Genomic DNA, 18475 nt, shown 5'->3' with positions numbered 1-18475 from the left:
TTCTAGCACAATTTGATGAATACTCCTATTTCTTCCATGGCTAGCATGTTTGTCTCTGATCCATCACTTCAAATCAAGACCGGGGAATCGTTAGCAGTCTCCTCCCGCACAGGCTGTAGTGCAAAAAAGAGCAGGAGAAATGTCCTGGGTCCTTTAAGCCACTGATGACTTAATCTCTTTTCTTCCTCAACCTGTGACCTGACTCTACCATACCTCTTCTTGCCCTGAACTGGACTGGAGTTTGGAGCTGGCAGTAAGTTTGCTGTTATTAAAACACTGGTTGCTGCAGCTCTTAAACATCATCATCACCTTCTAAAATACTCTGTAAGAATTGTCTGTGAAAGACGTACGTATCCAGTCTCAGGGAGATCTGCAGTCCAATGCCCCAGACAAATGAGAAAGGATCGAAGTTTCCTTCCCTAATCCAGTAGGCTGAAGAAAAGCAAATGTTATCTTCCAATGGAAGTACTATTCCCACACCCCAAGAACCGCTGACAGTGCTTTCATTGAGGTGGTATGTCTCAATTTCTGCAAGTCAGACCACATAAAAGCTGGAGTGATGCTTGATTAACGAACATACTGGTTACTGCTCTTCTGTATTTTAAATCTGAAACAGTGGCAACGTCTTGGCTTTTAAGCTCCCTGACAGGCCCAGTGCACGTTTTGATATTAGAAGTGTGCCAAAAACAATCATTTAGTTATGGGTCCACTTCTCTGCGCTCATAATTCACAGTATTCTTCCATATTACAAATTCAGAAGAGGAAAACAAAGAGCATTATTTCCATGGCTGTCATTTACGGGACAGACTTTCCAATTGAATATATCAAAGCTTTTCAACCTCCAATCAGATCACTTACATGAGGATACAGTTTGGTCAGAACAGCCTTGCCAAAATTTCTGTTATCTATGTTTATGTCACTCAATAGCAATCTTTATGAGCTATTTTTACTTTGTCTTCTGTTAGGATAAAAGGATTTTAAAATGGCCTACTAAAAATGTGGCTCTTTATATGATTACAGGCTACGAACACTCTCTGTACCAACAAAACCTTTTTTCCTCTGACCAAAACAGTCTTCAAGCATGCAAACATGCATCCTTTGAACTATACAAACATAAGCTTTGTTTGACATCATCTGGGATGCGCTACAAAAGTTGTCTGCTCTCACCAGGGCAGACATTTCAGGGGCTTCAGAAATCATAAGGCCTTTCATAGTCTTTCCTATTAGTACTTTTATCATATCTCTAATCATCTGTCCATTTCATTTACCTGCTGATAGGATGGACCAAAAGATGAAAGTAGACTCTGGTGGATTACACCAATGTATTATCATCAGACAACAGATTAAAAGCTCCTTAAAAGTACTGCTGCAGCTCTCACTGTCAGCTTCCCACATCCAAAGCAAAGGAACACATTGATACAGCAAGGATCCAGGGAAGAGGTGCGAGAGCAATGAACAAAGAGAGAAACAGATCCACAGCTGAGTGGTTCGAGGAGGTGCTCTTAGCTGAGGTATGGGAAGTTGATGGGTGTTCACGTCACAGTGTCCAAACGCATATGCAGGTAACCAAACTGCCAGGGCAGTATTTTTCAACTCACACACAAAGTCAGAGCAAGGTCAAATGACTAGAAGTTGAAGCTAGAGGAACTCAGATAACACAAAAACATTTAACTCAGAGAACAACCTAAAAACCTGTGCAAACTCTCCATTGTTGGAAATGTCTTATTTAAAACTGGAAGATTTTTAAAACTTATGCTCTGCTTTAAATAGAAATGAATTCCAGAAAGCTGTAAGGCATACGGACAAAGATGGATTGACTGGATGACCACAATGTTTTCTTTTGGTCTTAAAGACTATGAATCTAATGGTAACTATATTTGGAAGAAATAGCTTCAGAATATTTCAGAATTCAGAAATTCTGGTTTTATATATGATCACATAAAGCTGTTATAATAGCTACTGATTAAACAGTGGACTAACTTTGAATTTGGTAAATGTGCTTAAAAAGGACTTTTTGATTTGGCTCCTTTAAAAAAGCAAAGATAAACAGACATTTGGGCCTTTATATTTATTTAGAATATCAGTGTCAATGGAGGTGATGGAATTTACTCTCCCTCAAAAAGGGGAAGAAATAATGTCAAACAATAATCTAGGTTAAAGATGGCTTATGTGAGCAACAGTCAACACACCAATGAATACAACTAGTTTAAGTGGATTATATGGAGAGGATTTAGAATAAGAATGTTTTATTTTACTAAAACATTGTTTGTATTCATAAAATGCTCTGTGTGGCAGCAAGGGAAAAACATTTTCACAGAATAAAATATATTGTGCTCGCTTTGCATTTACCATTTGCAGAAGTTTTTATTCAAGTATCAGCATTCTTGCCATTTCATGGGTAGGAAGGCAGCAGCAGGGAGGAGCGAAGTCCTTTCACACAGGGCACATATGCTCGGCAGCACAGGTGAGAATAGGGCATAGCTGCCTGACACCTCATCTAAGCCATTAAAATTTGCAGCTTACAGGATGATGAGGATCTGCTAGTTTGAAATAGAGTATCTAGCCAAGAGAAACAACAGAGGCTTTCCAATGATACTGACTTTTTTAAATGACCCTAAAAGAAAGGAGGTTCTAATAAAATGCATAAAAGGATGGGGGTTTTTTCTTTTGCCTTGTTTGGGGAAGGGATGTCTTTCCAGCTTCCCATCCCTGCTTTTTATTATCTTCTAATAACTCTAGAGATGACAAATTATCTATGTGTATCATGATCACTTGTTGTTCACCATTTAAAACGTCTGGGTGAGAAAGCCACCACTAGAATAAATGTGATTGTCTTGCCTGTTGGGGCAGGCAGAGATGCATAAAAATGTTGACACATTACATCAGGAACATACATTGCTGCCAGAAAGTTTTCCAAATGCAAGATTTAAAAAAAAGACCTTTAATCCATTTTTCTATGAACATCCTGCACTACATCCAATATCATCAGTATCAGATGAAGCTGGATCCCCTCAGGAAATGGCTTGTAAAAGCTGCTCTGTCACATTCCTAGATGGTCTGCTCCAAGATGCTCCTTTCCAAAATGTTTTTTCTTTCAATCTCTCTCTCTCGGATGATATTCTGGCATTTGGCCCTGCAGGATCAGCTTTTTCCAGAATGGCACATCTTTCCCTGGTTCAAAACTAGGATGTCCCCACTTTCTCCTCTTCTGAGTCTTTCTGATATCTGGCAATTTTATATCTCAGCAGCCAAAACACCAATTTGCTATCTCTTGGCCACCACCAATGCAAACTGACTTTAATGACAGCAAAAAGACACTTATTATAACACAAGACCATTGCAGCTGTCAGAGCTGCTGTCTTCCCTGGCAAGCTCTTTGAACACGTATTAGCAATGAGAGTACTAATTCTCCTTATCTTTCTTTAAACGTTTAATTGCCCTAACATTTTTCATCTATAAACCCACTTTGCTGCTCAAAAATACAGGAGTCTGTATTGCTTTACTAGAACTGCAGGGTAATTCAAATGTTATTAACACCTACTAGCATCCATGGACTAAAGATTGCCAAGCAATTTCCTTTATAACCCTCTGCTTACACGTGTTTATAACTACCATGATGAAGTATTCATCTTGCGGGGTTAAATTTCCCACACACTGTTTTTACCTAAAGTGATTTTGTTGTCCTTAAGGCTGAGCAAAATCCTTGTTCCCGAATTGTGAGATGAATTAACTTTTCCTTTTTAGGCTGCAAATAAGAATAGATTTCTTTCTTTAAGGTAGCGTTTACACTTAGAAAAAGGAGCTGTGCAAGCCTGCGTGGTTTTGAAGTATAGGCATTGCATGGTGCCCCCGAAAGGTCCCATTTTGAATGAGGCCAAGCGCTCCCAGTGCGCAGGGAGAGAGCCCACCAGGCAGATGTGTCTCTCTGATGGAGAGATGCTGAGACAATCTTACCCCAGGATATAGAAATTTTAGAAAGCATTTAGATAACTCAGGGTAAGGTGGGGAACCTAATGGTGCCTGATGAAGTTAGCTGCGTAAAATGCTGCGTATTCCCTCTACACTCTTGGCAAAAGTGGCCAGGACCTCCACGAATCCCTGTCCAAATCAATCACTGCCTGAAGGCTCCCAAAGTACACTGTGCCACACTGGAGTGCATGCTGCCCAGGTCACCTCTCCAGCTCCAGCCTCTACCCGCGCAGTGAAACCTCAGTGGTTCTGCTCCTGAAGTGTTCTCTAGCAAAGCAAAGGAGGGACTAAAGTTTTTCTCTCCTTGCTTATATTCTTTCACTAACATACATTCACTTTTGCAATTATGATATTCCGAAACATTGAATTATCCAAAGATCACATGGTGGGAACGAAAACAAATATTCAGGACCAAGCATCTATGCCTTAAGCACTTTTGTTTTTTAAGAAATGCTGAAGTCAATGTTAAATTTGCAGTTAGGTTTGGTATACACTAGATACTTGCCTGAATTTAACCATTTTTGTCATCAGCGCAGCTCCAGTAAAGATAGGCTGCACAAGGTAGCTGTGATCACCATCATATTTAAGCAGGTTAGAGTTAGGCTTTAATATACCAGAATATAGTTTTCTGCCAAGCTTCTACTGGTGACAACAAAGGGCAAACACCTACAAAATCGTTTTCAGAATCAGAATGACAGAATGGTAGAGGTTGGGAGGCACCTCTGGAGATCATCTAGTCCAATCCTCCTGCGCAAGCAGGGTCACCTAAAGCACATTGATCGGGACCGTGTTCAGACGGCTTTTGAACATCTCCAAGGAAGGAGAGACTCCACAATCTCTCTGGGCAACCTGTTTCAGTGCTCTGTCACCCTCACAGTGAAGAAGTTTTTCCTCATGTTCAGATGGAAGTGTCTGTGTTTCAGTTTGTGCCCGTTGCCTCGCGTCCTGTCACTGGGCACCACTGAAAAGAGTCTGGCTCCATCCTCTCGACACCCTCCCTTCAGATACTTGTACACATTGATAAGATCTCCTCYCAGCCTTCTCTTCTGCAGGCTGAACAGGCCCAGCTCTCTCAGCCTTTCCTCACAAGAGAGATGCTCCAGTCCCCTAATCATCTTTGTAGCCCTTCGCTGGACTTGCTCCAGCAGTGCCACGTCCCTCTTGTACTGGGGAGCCCAGAACTGGACACAGTACTCCAGATGTGGCCTCACCAGGGCTGAGCAGGGGGGCAGGATCACCTCCCTCGACCTGCTGGCAACACTCTTCCTGATGCACCCCAGGATACCACTGGCCTTCCTGGTCACAAGGGCACATTGCTGCCTCATGCTTAACTTGGTGTCCACCAGCACTCCCAGGTCCTTCTCCGCAGAGCTGCTTTCCAGCAGGTCAGCCCCCAACCTGTCCTGGTGCATGGGGTTATTCCTCCCCAGGTGCAGGACCCTGCACTTGCCTTTGCTGAACTTCATGAGGTTCCTCTCCGCCCACCTCTCCAGCCTGTCCAGGTCTCTCTGAATGGCAGCACAGCCCTCTGGGGTATCAGCCACTCCTCCCAGTTTTGTATCGTCAGCAAACTTGCTGAGGGTGCACTCTGTCCCTTCATCCAGGTCATTGATGAAGAAGTTGAACAAGACTGGACCCAGGACTGACCCCTGGGGGACACCGCTAGCTACAGGCCTCCAACTAGACTCTGCACCACTGATCACAACCCTCTGAGCTCTGCCATTCAGCCAGTTCTCAATCCACCTCACTGTCCACTCATCTAGGCCACAGTTTCTGAGCTTGCCTATGAGGATGTTATCCCTGATATCTCCTCAAAATTCAAGAAACTGAAGAGGGATATTATATTTTGAATTTTAAATCTGGCCAATTGTGAATGGAGCACTGTATAACATCCACTTGCAGAAATATTTGTTCCCTATGTAACAAAAGTATTTCTTAACAGGAATTTTCCTCCCCATCACTCATAAACAATATTTTTGATGTATTCTTGAAGGCCGTAAACAAATTTCTGTAACAAGATCTATACAATGTTCACAAATATTGCCACTGTTCCTAATGTTTGGTCTACTTGTGTACTAAAGAGAGAATATATTTAGAGAGCAGCACACACAGTATGAAGCAAAAGCCAAAGAGTCCAGTTGGCATGAGCCCCAAATTCACAAAGTGCGGAGAGGTCAGAAAACACAGTTTCTCAAAAAAGAAAAATTGTCTGTGTTTTTAAACTGCTCTGAGCTAAAATCTAGTTAATTTTTTGAAGTCATTAAGACTTATGTTCAAGCAACATGTTACTTTGCAATATTCAGGATGGATTACTTCAGATCTTTTTTCTTGGCACAATCCCTTGCAAAGCACCAGGCCATAGTATATATCTCCTATGTTTTGATTCATTCTCTCTGCAGCCAGAAGGCTTCAGACACATCAAAATTCACAGAGTCAAGTGATCTGCTTCATTTTAAATATTCTTATCTCACAAGACTTGGGCTACTTCTTTCAGAGATGGCTGAGTCATCACCTGTCCTTTTAGGGTCAGCCGCTGCCTTTCTCCTGATCATGAAGCCCGAAGATAGTAATCAGGATCAGGTGGCTCCAACACAATCCTGATAAGCTCTGTTACTTGCTGGAATGTGATATTTGCCACCCGCTCTGACGCTGGGCTTCTGCGATGCTGCGATAACTTGATAAAAAGGGGCAGGCACTGAAGTTTTTCACAGCATACTACTGGTCAAAAGCTCAGCCCAACTCCTTGCCATCCTGTGACCTTTCACTTTGCCTGCCTATCTCGCTACCAGTTTAAGAAAATCACTATAAAAATGCAATCCTGCTAAATAGTTTCTTTTTTCATTCCTCAAACCATTTGCTGCACTAATTAGGAAGTGAGCCAGCTACAATCTCTAGACTAATCTCCAATTCTCGCACAACAGTTAACAGTGCGATTGTCATTACAAAGCAGTTCTGTAAAATGACCTGGCAAACAGAAAATTAGAATTTTCTAAAATCTAATATTTCTTTTTAATCCACATACAGTTAAGGATATGGAGAGGACAAAATCCTTTGAGGCAGGTAACAATAACTGGGATAATTATGATGAAACTGAAATATAAGTGTAGGTAATCAAACATGATAATTTATGTCAAGAAACACTTCCATATTCTCTGACAGTGGACATTTTTCATTTCTAAAATTGTATTACACTGAGTTCCTACTGGCCATTTTTCTGCTTTTGGCAGAAAAACATCAAACGGTAATTCTAGTAGGTAGCTTCGATGATTACTTCTGAGGGTTTTCTTTTTAAGCACCATAGAAAAGTCAGCTATCTCATGAAAGCGTTAATAGAATTAGATATTAACATATCTAATATCAGATGTTATTCTTCACAAATAAACCTCAGTCCCAACAGCATTATGATTAACTTTGTTAAATATTTCTATGCGTTGTAGATAAATGAAGAGAAACTGCCATTATATAACAAAATTTACTGAAACAGTTATATCCTGTTACAGGACCTTTGGATTTGGCCTGTACAGCACAAGGGGAAGGCCACACACACTGTATATTCACATGATAATGTGTGAATACATTCTGGAGTAAGTCTTTCACCTTTAGGTTGCTGTCACACAAGGTTCAATTTTGAGCTGATTTTCTATCATCTGTAGGCCTAACTGTTCCATGTGTGGGAAAGGAACACCAACTTTTCAGGTTGCTTCTTCCCAGGAAGATTAGAGAGAATGGGATGTTTCATCCTACCTTCTCAGGTGTTTCAGATATTGTGTTGGTGCAGACTTAGAGAAAGCTGCTAGAAAACATGGCTGCTATGTCACTCCATTTTGCTCTGCTCACTTGAGTTTATCACTGATTTCTCCTGTAAGTCTAGGTATGTTGTCATATCTGTTGGCAAATTAGACCAGATTGGGCCGCAAACGAAAGTAAGGCTGGTGCTGTCATGCAGCCTCAGCACGGTAAAATCATTCTTGATTTCTGCTCAAGCAACACAGGCTTCCCAGGGAATTTTGCTGAGGCAGAACCTGGTTTAAGTTAGGACTAATGTACTGGTCACCCCCATAAGTACAGATCTCAATCACACATTAAACAAAAAAATACCAGCCGTCTCACACAACCTTTACGACATCATGAACAGCCATCAGAACAGCACTAATTATAACAGGATCTAACGCAGTTGGGAGCCAGTGAACAGTAGCTTTGTATCTAAAACAAGATCTTAAGTGTATGACTATTTGCCCATGTTTATATCAAACTGTGTTTAACACTCCGGAGGCAGGTACTGAAGTGAAATGTCGCTGTGCCCTCTCACACATTGTGATTCAGTTCATGTTCTAACTCACCCAGTGACAGGCTTCTTAAAAATAGCAAGTCTGCTTCTTGATCTTGACTGAGCTAAAGAAGGAAGGATGGCTTGTGTAAAAGATTTCAGCGACAATTAAATAAAAGGTCCACAGTGGTAAATATTTCATTACTTCATAACTTAGACTCTCTGGTCAAACTCTGAACATGGAAAACAGCGTGGCAGTTCCCATTATTCTGCTGCGAACTATTATTGATTCTTTGCCCTCTGCGTGCTAATACAGATTATGGCTACCCAGGCAGACATCAGTAACTCACCTTGTCCCAAGATTTAACAGAACTGTTATTCTATTTAGCTAACAAAATCCTTTTGTTCACTAATGAGGTTTAACAACTTAACACTTAGCATTGCCAATATGATATACTGGCTTTCCCACAACAGCATTCACATCAGAATTTCTCTAAGCCCAAGATGCTTCTCTTAAAAACCTAGCGTTTTAGTACTGTAATGAAATTCTTCATTCCTGCTGAGTTATGTGCCTCCTAAACAAAACACAAATTGGCTGAAGTTTTATTTTGTCTTTAACTTAACCTCATACTCCCATCTTGGCACAGTTAAATTGGGAAATAATTGGTAAACACACCTTGACGAACACCTTAGCATGAAAAATCTAACCTTCCTCCTTACTTGCAATGAGCATTCTGATCTGGGGTGATAAAACGCATTCTCTGTCTCCAAAGGCAAACTCCACAAGTAGTGGCATATTCCTTGCCAAAGCAAGACCATCACCTTGTGGTGAAATCCATCCTTTTCCCTGCTCTTTAGCCAGCTGCCTCCCATATCAAGCCAGGATATTATTTAGCAACATGAACTGGTATAACCACTGCTACATAGCAACGTGATGAAATGTTTACTTGTGGTTGCTACTGTTCATCTTCCCTCTGCCCTCTCACAAACACCCGCAATGTCCTACTAGTATTAAGGACGGGCTTCCGGCATTATGGTCCTTTCCTTTGAGGACAGTCTTGAGTATTTGGTTTTGCCTCCTCAAAGATATTTTTGCTATGATTTTATGTGTTGCTAGCACCAGTTCTGTTCAGCTTGTTATGGCAGTGGTGAGGCTCCTGCTGTATACATGGTACTAACGGCTTGTATGCACCAGATCATGCAGGCCTGCTCTGAGCGTGGTTAGGTGAGGATGGGGAAAATGTAAATGTCTGTCTGGAGTAATGCTCTCCCCAGGTAGTCTGACTCTGGGGCAATGGCATGAAATCTCAGCAAAACCCTGCTCAAGTAAGGTATCTTGCTGAAATCAGGTTGTTTTACTGCTTATTTTAATAGATGTGAGACTGGAAAATTTTCAGTTTCTAAAGGATGCGTGAAGCTGATTTGAACCAGGAGTTCAAACCCCAAATAAACCTATCTGAAAGGAATTAAAAAAAAAAAGAAGTAAGATGGCATCATAGTTCAAACTGACAAACACTAATGCTGCAAAATGTTTTCCCCATTAGTAAGTGGGAGATTTCACAGGAACTTGAATTATTAATTTTACATTTAGCAGCATTGCTATGGGCCACATTTCTTTTTAAGATCTCTCTTGTGACGCAAATACTGGGACCTCATAAGCAAAACGGAACATATTTTAGCTTGTACATACATCATTCTGAATATATTATCAATCTGAAAGCTGCATTATATTAACAATTGCATTCTTCTGGGATTATTGCTTTGCCATTTATGCTATTTGATTTTGGGGAACATTTTTCACTACGTAAGTCACAAATTCATTATCATGGCCCCTCACTACAAACTCCCCATTTCAAGTAACTGCACCTTGCATGAAAAGACAACTTTCTCATCTGTACTGTCCATTTAACTTACATGTATCATTGCTATGAGTACAGGCTTCATTTCTGACATTTCACTGGAACTGTCATCTCTTCAGTGATAGAAAAGCCCAACCTGATTTTCCTTATGCTTTGTATTGATGTGAGATCACATACTGAGATCACACTTGTACTTGACAATTTTTTCCACTTCATATCTCTTCATTTCTCCACTAGGGCAAACCCAGAGGTGCATCAAGCTCTTTATTCCCTCCCCTCTAAATGCTCTATCAGTCTGATTTCAATGGAGGGTCTACCAGCAAGAAACTCAACTATTCAGTAGTTGAGTTAGAGCTGCATGATCTCTTTCAACAATGCACTGACTCTGTCCATCTTACCACTTGCTTTTTGCTTCTCCTCCCCCTGTCTCATGCACAGTAGCGCCACCAAAATAACTTTGCTGGGCAAACTCTAAAGAGCTAAAGAAAGGCTCATAATTCAGGGTATGGGATTTTCACTGACTCCTGCCAACAGCCACCCACAAACACGACATTAGCTGGAAAGATCAGAAACTCATGTAATGTCTTTTCCACCCATGGATTTCATTCAATGCTTAGCTTTGACGCATAATACTGATCTCTGCTTCAAACCCACAATCTTCTCTTATTTTTGTGTTTCTATCAACAATGGAAGCACCACATAACTACATACAGGACTAGAAAAGATGCTGTGCAGAAAGCTATGTCTGAAATTTTCTAGAGGACAAAATATTTTAGGGACATTAGAACCTCACTTGGACCTTTGCACCTCTTAAAACTGCTTAATTCACTTCACCTCTAAATGGCCACCCCCAGAGTTGTGAGGCAAGGATGTGGATGATAATGGACAAAATTATGTCATACTGCATATCCTGTACTGTTATCATTTAAAAGCAGAGCAATGTTCATCTAATACTGAGACAATTGTAAAAATGTGTAATACATATATCTTCAATTTATGTTCCCTGTCGGGCCTATTCATATTGTTTAAAATCATGTGAAGAGCCATTTCTAGAAGAAAAAATCAAGACAGAGATCTTCAATTTAATTACCTATATATCTTTCCCTTTAAATTCACACAGTGAAATCAAACACTGTCCACACAAGTAGTTCAAAAATGCCAGATCTCAAAATGGTTTCTCCATTACATACAGGTTATTTACATAATGAATTTCCACCCAATGAAAGTTCCATTATTTAAAATTTTATAAAATTAAGAACAAACTAGCAATCCATATCTGAAGTAACCACAGATCACAGTAATTAGGTGCACATGTTAAACAGAAGAGGCTTTTAAGCATTAAATAAACTATCATTAAATGATTTGGAAAGCACACAAACCTTAGTGTTCCCTTGTTCACAAATACACATGCCACCTAATCTGCTGCAAATATTGGCATTAGATACAGTGACACTCATAAATATAGTAGTATATAGTACTGGTCCTTTAAAATTCTCACAGCCATGCAATGTGCCTTTTTTAAGATCAAACCTCTTGTTTTTAAAAGGTCCAGCTTACACAAGACAATTAAACTGAAAGTCTACTTTAATGTACTGATCGTTTAATATTATATACACTGAGGACAACATGGCCATTAGTCTACAAATACTGATACCCATATTTTGACATGTCTCCAGCCACTCAAGAGTTTCCTAGCCCAGATTCAGTGGAGCAATCACAAAGTCAACCACAAGCACTTCTGCTACATCAAGGAATTAGACTTTCGGCTTCTCTTTGGGTACAGAATCATTAACAGGCTGGAGTGCCTTGCACAACCCTCACTAGAGCGACTCAGTATTAAAGTGATATTTAACAACAGTTCAGAAATTCAGTGATTTGATTCCTGTGCTGGCACTAGCACAGAGTGCCACACACGGGACAAGGCCTAAATAGTGTAAGGTGGAAGGCCCTGTGAAACAGATCATGTCTCTGATTTTCTGCTGTGCTCTGCCTCTCATGACTTTGGCTGTCTGCCAGAGATGCAGAAGGGCTATACTGCAGGTGGGCGTAACAGGAATGTTTATGGTGGTACGTGCCTGTCAGCTCGAGCACCTGCTTGCAAATCGCTTCACAACCTCCATGCGTGTAGGAAACTGGATGTACTGAGGCAGACGTGAATGCCTTCCCTTGCTTTGCAGCATCACCTACTCTCAGAGGAGAGCTGGGTGTGCAAATGGCAGGTCTGAGCATTTGTGGGAGTAGAGGTTTGGGCCCTGACCATTTGCATACAAATCCCTGAAACATCCCACTCAGAAGAGCTGCTCGGGTCCCTACACATCTGAGCAGCTTAGCCCTATGTACACAGGGGGGAAAATGCTCCGTGTGCACTTCCTGCATCCTGTTTCTTCCTCAGAAGGAACTTCAGCCCTAAATGTGGCTTTCCAGACCACAGAAGTGTTCCTGTATCCTTCAGTATTCCTCTAGGATGCTTAGCTTGCAAGAAACACGTGCACTACTCAACGTGTCTTTTGCTGATAACTTCCACTTTTCTTAAATCCTTGTCAAGTTTTAGGATAGCACAAATCCTTCGCAGACAACGGTCATAATTCAACAACTAAAAAAAGACTGACCCTGTTTTAACCAGTGAAAAACACTGGGGACTGTGTTTTTTTAGTAGGGGAGGGAGTTGCTTGAACAACATTCAAAAAGCTAAAGGAATCTTCTTCAAACCTCCTTTCTCAAAGAGAACCACAAGAAATCCAATTCTGCAGTCAGGGATGAAGGTGCAAACCATTGAAGTTAAAGGATTAAGACCAAAGTGTGTTTTAGGACTTAAGGAGACTTAAGGACTAAAGGATTAAAACAAAAGCTGCAGGACAATATTATACCAACTATAAATCAGTAACTAAATTATGTTACCAGTTACCTATTATATAATATACAGTCTGACAGTATGACAGCATCGTTCAAACAGAGGGAGGTCTCTTAAAATTAAGATCAATAGGAACTGCCAAAAAGACCATGGAAGAGTATTCCTACTTTAATCCCTCACACACTTTAAGGCCAGAAAAAGACCAAACACAAACAAGAGAAACCTTCATATGAACAGTGATTTCATTCTATATTGCTCATTTTCATTCCAAAAGCTGGTTGACTTGCAGAAGGTAACGCTCACCAATATTACAGTTGTGATTTTTAGAGAAGCATACCTATTAGTACATTAACAAAATTCCCAAACTGCAACTCCTCCATAATTAACACTGGACCTTGCGTTCTAAGAACAGCACATACTTAATAGCATGGTATTGTCTTTGCTTCGTTTTAATGGGAAGCAGAACCTTAGCGAACAGATAGTATGTCTGTTCTTGTAATGCTATATGCCATTCAGGTGAATGTCTCCTGGTATGATATTTCATATAAAAAATGCAAAGGCTTTTGCCTCAGACACATAGGTGGATTTTCTTACCTTTGGTTCCATTGAAATGAAGCTGTGGATACCTCTACTTGAGAGAACTGACCTTTTAATTGTTTTACTATGGTAAAAGTGGTAGTAATCCTTCAGTGTTCCAATCTGCGAGGGAAGAAAAGAAAAAAAAAGAGGGAAATTTAATTTATGAAAAGCAGTTTTATGGTTTTCATTTTTAAAGGTCTATAAATTATGCAATTTCCTGCTGTCTTGAAATGTTACTTGAACCCAGTGATCATCTTTCAAAAGAAGGACATATGATATGAAATGGATGGAGTGTCCTTGAGGCAGTAACTGCACAACCAAAGATTATAATTGAGCTGCTTAGTCTGTCTGTATCTACCTTTTTAATGTTTAATTTATATGCAGTATTTTAAGTAATTCTATATCAATCTACATCCAAACTGTCTTCAAATGGCAAGTATAAAATCATCAAATGGCTATACGGTTATTAAAAAGCATTCCATCTAGTTTGCTTAAGGAAATGTACTGTAAAAGGCACTGGATTCAGTTATTTATATAATTTACTTATAAAAAAGACATCCACAGCATCAAACAATTCACCAGGAATAGGCTTCTCTTTCCGCAGAAGGTGGGCAAGAAAGAAGCAGAAGAAGGAAAGATGGAAATGATAACTTCACAGTATAATAACTTACTAGAAGTAAAAATTCAATCCATACCAAATTGCAACTTTCACAAGTGCAGTAAAAATACTTTTTATTCATCCCATCAGTACACAGTAGCAACGTAAATATCAAACTAAGACAGTCTGCACAATTTTACAATGAAATTTCCCCATCTAGTGTCATTAATACCTACATATTCATAACTTAAAACTTTACTTTCACACATATACAAATATTCAGCCTCCTTGTCTTTAGGAACAATGTCATCCCAAGCCATTTGGAATTTGGCCTTCTAAAGCACTGTAAATCTTGTAAGACACTTAATAATTCAGTTTAAGTTTCTTTAATGATGAGCTAAAAAGGGCCATTTGAACTTACTGTTATTTCAAGTTGTAACTCCAAATGACCTCAGAAAATAGAATAATTCTGAATGAAATCACCAAAGAGGTAGGAGCAATTCTGAGAAGTTGTAACTTCAAAGATCCTATATTCTAAATTTGTATCTATAAAAATACATATGTAGGAAACTTGACTGTTTAACATTAAAGGTTCAAAGAGAATTTTAAATAAGCCACTGTGGAACTCCAAGAATCTGCTTTTTGACTATTAGAAAACACAAATCTTGAGAAAATATCAGAATTGCCTAAGATGAAATATTGATAGAAAGTTATTGGAACACTTGAATATTTTATCTTAAAGTTTAAAAACATAAAGGGCAGTGAGGAATGAGGGAGAATATTTTGAAAAAAAATCTTCAGTTTAAATTATTTTATCTAAGGGGGAGAACTGCACCAGGATTTAAAATACTAATTTCAATCAGTACAACTAAAAAGGTCTATCGATAGCTCCATTTCAGGAAGAGTGACTTATGTTTAGTTTACGTCAAATACCAAAACTTTATTTCAACCAAGCCAATTTACCATAAATGAAACAGGAATTGGTTTGACTAAGCCTAAATGAAGCACATTAACACTGTAATAGGGATCTCCAGCCTGCCTTCTGTCTGAGAGGCCATCCAGATGGAAGCAGTGTGATCCTGTCCCTCAGATGAACCTGTTTTCCACTTTCCAAGTGCACGCCCAGTAAAAAAAAAAAAAAAAAGAATTTAAGTCTATGGGGAAAGTCTTCTTGCAGACATCTCAAAGAGCCGCAGGACCCCAAGTGTCCCCAGGTCACCTCCACACGCTCCTCTGCGGCTTCCCTGTTGTCAGAGCTGGTGCCAAAGCACATGCAGGTGTCTGTCCATGGGCAGACCATTCATGACACAGCATGAGCCAGAAAAACAAGCCTTTTCCATGCTGATTTAGCCAGCCCAAAGGGAAATTTGGGACATTATTGTATGCAGTTGTGTTTTTGCGTCACTAGTGATGGGATTAATCAGAGTTTATTCTGATAGTTTAACAACCTGTAGCACAATGGATGTCACTAAATACTAGGCCAATGTTGCACTTTTTAAAAACCATTACTATTTATAGAAATCCTTGAAATTTGGCCCCCAGGTTAGCACCAATATGGGTGACACAAATGCTGCCCTGAGACAAAGGTGCACAACCCATCCCTTCCCAGGTGCTGCCTGGGCTCAACAGCAGCATCGAACAGGGCTGATGGGCTCACAACACGCAAGTGAGGTTACTCTTAGCTTTTAAGTCCTCGGAAAACAGTAGTGTGCATATCCACCACACCGAAACACTCTGCAGAAGTTAGGCTTTTATGCCCCTTGCTGTCATTAGTGTGAATTAGAGACTTACTGCTCTGTGCGTGTATACACAAACACACATTTTAACAGACAGAGCTCAACGCATGTAGCTGGGGGACGGCCTAATTGCGCTCCCGCAGGTCCCACCGTCCAGCAGCACTAGCCACTGCAGAAGGGATCGGAGGGGCCAGCCCCAGGCACGTTTTAGCCCCGAGGCTTGCCCACACAGGCAGGGAGCTGCATGCTATCTACACCTTCCAACCAAAGGGGAAAATTCTGAGGCTCGGTAATGCTTAACGGTTGTGCTCCCTCCGAGACCTTATGCTCAGGAGACAGGGATAAGCCCTTAGAATTAAGTGTGGTAATTGTAATGCCATGTCTTCCAGGCACCATCAGTTTTCAAATAATAATAACTATTAATAATAATTAATAAAAATGGTGATAGCTACAGCTTTACTTCAAAGCTGTCAGGAAAATTAAAGGATCCCAAATCTTTTAAATGGAATTTAATTCATATTCACTAACTGCCAGTGCCTCTCACAGTAAGGTAACACCAGTGTTATTAAAAATTTTATTGCCCTCTTTTCCCTTAATGGGAATTTACTTAGACCTTCCAAATCCTTGGACCACTTGGAGAATAGTTAAATCATGAAAATATAGCACAATAAAACTTATCATTATGGATGTTCTTGTTAAATTGTTTTTTATACTTCTAACTACCAGGTCTTAGAGGCACTCTCAGAGGGAAAGCAATACAAAGACAGAAACACCAGACTGCAGATCTAACCACCTTTGAGACTGATGGCAATTTCGCTGTTTTATCCTTGGGAAATCTTTGTAATCTTCTTTTTGACCTGGAGAACCTGATTTCTTTAAAAAGAGATGGAGAAACATTCCTGAGGAATTGCCTGGCCAAAAGCAAGCAGGGGGGAGGGGAAGGGATTTACTCTCTCTGGAAGCAATCTTCATCAATGAAAATTTAAAATAAATACATACATAAATTTAAATAATATCATAAAATGTTTAATCAAGGATAAAATAACTCATGGAAATAATAATCTGATAACATTGCAGTGGAATCTCAGAAAAGCGAGACATGCATGTATATACATTCATTTTATATTTACTAGGTCTTCTTTTCTTTTTAAGGTTTAGAAAATGAGTGAATTTTAAAGATATTAACTATGAAACACGAGCCAAACTTTCTATGCTTAGTCATTGGAATATACTTTTTCATTATACAGTTTTATAGTCTGAAACGGTATTGAGATAGTCTGGGATATAATGACTGAATGAATTCATCTACCTTCATCTATGACTGTCCTCATAAACTCTTCAGGGAAATACAAATGCTAAAGTTGCCTTAAATATCCACATATGACCACTAGACTGACCTAAATATACTCTGAAACTACAACTGAAACTTTCATGTAACTGAACATGAGCAAGGAAGTTGTTCAAGCACTTGTTATTGGGAAGCAGCTCAAGAGATGCTTTCCATCAGTTTCTTATCTAACAGCTAAAAAACTTCTATTCTATTCTTTGAATAGAATTCTTCTATTTTTTGAATAGACGAATTACCTACACATTTGACTGCAAAATACACTTTTTCCCCCTGGGCTGAATGGAAAGCGGCATGCTATCGAGTTGGTGAACTGGTGGCTGTATCGTTAAGGTCCCTGTTTCTCCTGTCTTTAACGACTTTGGACCAAAATGGATTGGGAAAGGAAGGAAGATCAGGTCCAGTTCTTTACTAGTTCTAAACTTGACAAAGTGCTAGGAAGAGCCAAAAAAGCACAGATCTGTTACCCCTGTGCAGACTTGGAACATAAATCACTATAACTAGGTACAGAAGTGTATTTCACAACGGGTTGAAGATCTGACTTTTCACTTCTTTTCAGAATTGGAACAAGTCTCTAAAGTGTTAAAATTCTTTACAGAAGAAAATACTAACGAGAGAGAGAAGAAGAAGACACTAAGAAGAGAGAGAGAAGACGAAAGTTTATTAGGATGATTTTCATAATCTCCTTTTGACAAAAATACCTCAACTGTATTTCAAACTTTAAAACATTGTCACATGATACAAAGTACACCAGAAACGATGTTTCAAAACAAAAATGCAAATGTTTCAGGGTGAAAATGCTGAAACTGAATATGTTGAGATTATGGGAACTTTCTCTCCTAAATTAAATGCCAATGAAGCCCACCTGGTATCACAAAGCATTTTTATTTCTGACAGAACCAAATATTCCCATGACTTACAATTCTGCTTAAGTTCCTCTGACGCACACCGCTCTGTAACAAATGCGAGGGAAGTGTGGCCACAGTCCTTCATCTGATCGACACTGGCCCGCGCCACGATCGTTACCCACAGGTGAAAACAGGCTCAATGATACTATAGAAAATTGCTGCCCTTTTTCCTTCTGCTGTCCCTGCAGACTTAGGAAGCAGTAAATGTTTTAAAATCAGGGTTCTGATCTCAGCATTTAGGGGTCACAAAGCTGTACTACGTGTCATGCAAAAGAAATAAGGTTTGCTTACACAGGGCACACTGCAGTGAGGCAAAGGAGTGGCCCACTTTCAGTTTTGGACAATTTGGGGCTTTTGCACAGA

The 18475-nt window shown here is 39.8% G+C and overlaps 1 protein-coding gene across 1 annotated transcript in view; it reads right to left on the bottom strand.

Moving 5' to 3' along the window:
* The window catches only part of PCSK5 (proprotein convertase subtilisin/kexin type 5), a 400552-nt gene that overhangs the window by 219970 nt on the left and 162107 nt on the right, over positions 1–18475 (bottom strand). Inside the window, exon 2 of the mRNA XM_026064358.1 lies at positions 13541–13645. Within this exon, the coding sequence (XP_025920143.1) occupies positions 13541–13645 (105 nt within the window). The remainder of the gene's footprint in view (positions 1–13540; positions 13646–18475) is intronic.

This window comes from Apteryx rowi, unplaced genomic scaffold (assembly GCF_003343035.1).
Source record: "Apteryx rowi isolate R43461 unplaced genomic scaffold, aptRow1 scaffold_214, whole genome shotgun sequence".
NCBI classification, from domain to species: Eukaryota; Metazoa; Chordata; class Aves; order Apterygiformes; family Apterygidae; genus Apteryx; species Apteryx rowi.
Note: the sequence above shows the minus strand (reverse complement) of the source record. Positions and strands in the feature narration are given on the sequence as shown.